The following is a 4848-nucleotide window of genomic DNA, read 5'->3' as shown; positions in this document are numbered from 1 at the left end:
AGAAAAAAGAAAAGCTGTGCTATCCAAGGTCTTTGGGAAAGCCTCCTTGAGAGAAGTGATGCTGGGATGGAAACCTGAAGGATAATAGGCATGAGTTAGGGGAAGACGAGAAGAATGTTCTAGAAAGAACAAACAGCTGCTGTAAAGATCCCAAGGGGCACAAGGGCCTGAGTTCAATTTCCGGTTCCGCCAAAAAAAAAAAAAAAAAAAAGACCCCAAGGCAGGACAGTGTGTGACAAACTTAAAAGGAAGGCAAGTGTATGGGGGTCAAAGATTGAGAGGAATGAACTAGGGGTTATAAACAGCTAGGGGAGGCAGAACTCAGCACAGGGAAAGGTTTAAAGAAATAGGGTACAGCCAAGGAGACAGCTCAGTGGCACAGCACCGGCCTGACAAGTGCAAGGTCCTGAGTTTGAGTCACTGTATAAAAAAAAGGAAATGGGTTATAAGCCAATCAGCATTTTATTGATTAATTGGTATGGTGCTGGAGGTTGAACCCAGAGCTTTATATCTGCTAAAACCCCCCTACTCTACTCCTGAGCTACACCCCCAGCCATAGATCCCTAGATTATCTATCTTCTACCTATTTTGGGACAGCACCTCGCTATGCAGTTCAGACTGGCCTTAAACACACTACACAGTACAGGGTGGCCTCGAACTTGAGGCAATTAATCCTCCTGCCTCAGTCTCCTGAGTGCTGGGATTACAAGCATGCACCACTACACCCAGTCAGTCTAGCATTTGAAAGAGGACCTTCAAACTAGGCATGGTGGTACAGGCTCTGGGAGGCTGAGGCAGAGAGATTACAAATCTGAACCCAGCGTGGGCAACTAAGTGATTTCACAAGACTGCTTCAAAATAAAAAAATAGGGCCAGGGCTACAGCTCAGCGGCATAAGTGCCTGCCTGATAAGTACAAGATCCCAAGTTTGATCTCTGATACTGAAAGGAAAAAAAAAAAAAAAATCACAGTCCTGTCAAAAAAAAAAAAAGGCCTGGGGATATAGCTCAGTGAGAGGCCCTGGGGCTCAATCCTCAGTTCCAACACCACCACCACAAAAAAAAAAAAAAAAATTGCATTAGACATTCTATTTGTGGCCTATAGCCCCACATATGTCCTCAGAAGCTCAGGGATCTCCCCAGAATAAATTCAGGGAGTTCCTTGCCTTTCAAGGTCCCCACTGTCCTCACCTTCTCTCTGGTTTCCCCTGACTCTTTGGGAGTGGTCCGCCATAGACTAATGCTGCCTCCAGGATAGCACTATTGCAAAGCAGGAAAGACAAGTCTGCCCTTCTAGGAAGAAAGCCCCGACCTAAGGTTTTTTTTTTTTTTTAAATGTATTTGGTACAGGGTCTCACTACATACCTCAGACTCGTAGTGATCCTCCTGCCTCACCTTCCCCAGCACTGAGATTATAGGGATGCACCACCATGCTGGGTCTTGGTACTTGGAGCCAGCTCAGTGTGCCTGGGGCAGGGCTGGCAAGGTATGTGGTGCTAGGGATCAAACCCTAGTTCTTGCACTTGCCTAAGCAGGCACTTAGTGCACTGAGCTATCTTGCCAGCCCTAAGGGACTTAATATGTTCCCACCTGCCTGAAACATCAGTGGTACTGTATAGGCATGACTGTCCCATCAGGTGGCTTGTTCAGCATTTATCAGGTGATGGGATTCATTCAGATCAGAGCTGCCTGGCAGCGGCACCATCATGACCACATTAATAAGAAGCCCTCCCCCTGGCATCCACTTACCCCACCCCCCGGATCTGCAGCTGAGGTTGCATCCCAGCCTCCTTAGTCTTCACTGTCTGGTAGGTCACAATGGTACACACGGTGCTGCCTGAGCCCATGTCATAGAACATGACATTCTGTAGAAATATCAAGAGATCTGTCACAGGAAACTTATCAAGGCCAGAGTGCCTGCTTGCATCCAAGGAGCTGCCAAACTCTTAACTTAAAGCTGGACAGCTTCAACATGGATCAGGAGGAGACAAATTTTGTCAAAAGCCAAGTATGCAAACAAATGCATACAGACCAAGTGGCCTTCACTGCATATCTGAACAACAGGCCTCTGGGGCTCACCTGTGCAGTGGTGTTGATATCTTTCCGGCGGAAGACACCATAACTGAGAGCAGTGGCGGTGTTGTCATTGATGAGCTGTAGCACTTTGAGGCCCGCCATGCGGGCAGCCTGCAGTACAGCCCGGCGCTCAGCCTGGTTAAAGAAGGCTGGCACGGTGATGACAGCATCTTTGATGGGCTGCTCTACAGAGGACAAGAACACAGGATCCCACCAGCTCCACACCACTGAACAGAACAGTGATGGTGAACTTTCAGAGCTTTCAATGGTTTAACCAGACTGCTGTAGCATGTGTGCTCTAGGTTTACCACTAATGCCCTAGATGATGGTGTCTAACAGTCACTACTAACACTCTGAACCAGATAGGTCTATTGTCAGAAGGGGCAGTCTTGGACAATGCAGGATGTTAGAGGCCTCCCAACTCTTACCCAATGGATACCATAACATATCCCTAAGTGTAATAACCAATTTTTTGACTAGGGATTGAACTCAGAACCTTGCACTTGCCAAGCAGATGCTTATGCCACCTAGCTATCTCCCTGGCCCCTATATCCAAGTATTTTTAAAGACAGTGTCAAATGTTCCCTAAGAGGTCAAACTATCCCCATTTGAGAATCATCACTATAGATGCTGGGGGAGCTTGGCCATCAGCAGTTCCCACCTTGCCACTCACCTGCAAAATCTTCAGCCAGAGAACGGGAGTAATTAAGAACCATGCCCAGCACTTCCTCAAGTGAGAACTGCAGCTGCCTGAGGGGAACAGAGATACTTAGTGGCCGAGAAAGCCAAAAAGAAAGGTAGGGCAATCGTCCACACATGCCAAGAGGAGCCCAAAAGGGCTAACGAGCCTGCCCTTCCCAACAGAACACTCACGGGCTAATCTTGAAGTGCACCGTCTGCCTCTGAGGATCGAAGTTTAGCTCATGCTCAGGGAAACGAGCCCGATAAAGGGCTACATGAGGGTTATCCACCTGCTTCCCTAGGAGATTCTGGAAGTAGCGCAGTGTAGCCTTTGGGTTCTTGATGGCCTGAAGGTGGTAGACGTGAGCAGTGTTAGTGCTCAGGCTCAGCTTGACTGACTCTAACATCACAGAGACAGATGCAAGAGGGAACAAGCTGGGTCTGCCACTCTGGGAGGGGGGCTGCTGCTCACCATGCTGGCGGCACTGTCTCCAAAGAACCTTTCGTTTTCTTTCAGGGTCACAGTCACTGGGGTTTTTCTTCGAGACTCTCTGAGGAAAAGGGACCCATAATGTGACCCAGGGGCCACCCCACTCAGCAACTAATCACTCAGACGCTAAAGGATGGTAGGCATTATGAGGAACACACACCTGCTTGGTGCCCAGGCTCCCCCACGACACACCCTCGGCACCAGTGCCATCCTTACTTGTTCAAGACAATCTCCATGGGGACTCCAGGTTTGACGATGGCCACCTTCATGGACTCACTGCCCAGATCCACAGACATCACTGCCAATGTGTCTAAAGGGAACACAGCATGGTCAGTTGGCACCCACTTGGCAGGGCTTTCTAGCAAAAGTATATCTTTGGTAGCAAAAGATAACAAAGACTCTAAGGAAAACAAAACCTTGCTCCAGCAACTCTATGAGACTTCTAATGAGAAACCTTACGGCTCTCCCCATCAGTCATTTATTCTTTTGATCTGTCTGCCGGGTACATACCACTCAGTGCCAACAGGTCTGCCAAGAGGATAGCCAGCAAGGTCCAACAGGCAAGCCTCCTTGGCCTCTGCCTTCTGACTGTGGCTGCCATTGTGCCCCTAGGGGAGGGAAACAACACTTGTAACTGGATGTCCAGCATGAAGGAGCCAGACCACATCCCAGCAGGGACAAGCTGTAAGGCTCACACCTACTGCCCTCTCACTTGCTGCACGGCGGCCTACCTTGTCCTCCCTCCCTCCTGATGAATTCCAACCACTCTAATCATCCCCAGAAAGATCTAGAGAAAGGCCCAAACTAAAGAACACAAGTCCTCAACTCCACCACATCGTCAACCAGAGAAGTTAACAGGACAGGAGAAAGGAGACTTGGGCCTTCCACCCACAGCACCGGCTCCTCTCAGACACCCAGGATGGGGCCAGGGATCCCGGGGCCGGCTCCACTAACTCCTCACACCTGCAGCTCCCCTGGTGGCGAGGAAAACCGGGCTGGGCCTGGACGGGAACCGAGAGGTGATGACGTTGAGAGCGGCGGGGATGGAAGAGGGGCCGGCCCGCTCCCCTGCATCCCGTAGGGTGTCCCGCCCACCCCCCTTCCCCATCCCACTCCCTGGCCCCGCTCCCCAGGCAGACGCGGTACTGGGAGCGGTAAGGTTACTCGCCGGGTTAGTATCGAGCACTCGGCGTCCACCTAAGCCTCACCTGACCGAAGCGGCAGAGCAGATCCCAGCTTAGCCCTGCGCGCGGCGGCCGCCCCGGGCTCGAGGCGTGGGGCCCAACGCACCGGCGTCCGTGCGGGCCTCACTCCGGCCGCGACCCGCCCCCGGCTAGCACGCCGCCTTCCTCAGGAACGGTGGCTGGGTCCTCCCCCGGGCGCTCCGGTCTCGGGCCCTGCAGTCCCGGTGATGGGACAACGCGGCGCAGACGTACCCACGCGGCCGGCAGCGCAGCCCCCAGCTCGCGCCCTTCACAACTCCCCCCGGTCTACAAACTGTTACATTAGCCACCCACCTCTCCGCGGCGTCGCTCTCGCCAGCCGGCCCCGGACGCGGCGCGCGCTCATTGGCGCCTCCGCCGCCCGGCCCAGCGCCGCGCG

The 4848-nt window shown here is 52.4% G+C and overlaps 1 protein-coding gene across 6 annotated transcripts in view; it reads right to left on the bottom strand.

Annotated features, from left to right (window-relative positions):
* Nucleotides 1-4842, bottom strand: part of Hyou1 (hypoxia up-regulated 1) — a 13581-nt gene extending 8739 nt beyond the window's left edge. For 2 of the 6 annotated variants that reach the window (XM_023721140.1, XM_023721143.1), the window contains exons 1-8: nt 4455-4749; nt 3757-3854; nt 3463-3556; nt 3229-3307; nt 2949-3103; nt 2749-2825; nt 2079-2260; nt 1749-1864 (exon numbers count right to left, since the gene is read on the bottom strand). In XM_023721140.1, coding sequence (XP_023576908.1) covers nt 1749-1864; nt 2079-2260; nt 2749-2825; nt 2949-3103; nt 3229-3307; nt 3463-3556; nt 3757-3847 — 794 coding nt within the window. In that variant the 5' untranslated portion in view covers nt 3848-3854; nt 4455-4749. The other 4 variants (XM_023721144.1, XM_004636427.3, XM_023721141.1 and 1 more) reach the window with 4 other exon arrangements.
* Nucleotides 4843-4848: the final 6 nt, after the last annotated feature.

The sequence above is a fragment of the Octodon degus genome, unplaced genomic scaffold (assembly GCF_000260255.1).
Source record: "Octodon degus isolate 3935 unplaced genomic scaffold, OctDeg1.0 scaffold00080, whole genome shotgun sequence".
Lineage (NCBI taxonomy): Eukaryota > Metazoa > Chordata > Mammalia > Rodentia > Octodontidae > Octodon > Octodon degus.
Note: the sequence above shows the minus strand (reverse complement) of the source record. Positions and strands in the feature narration are given on the sequence as shown.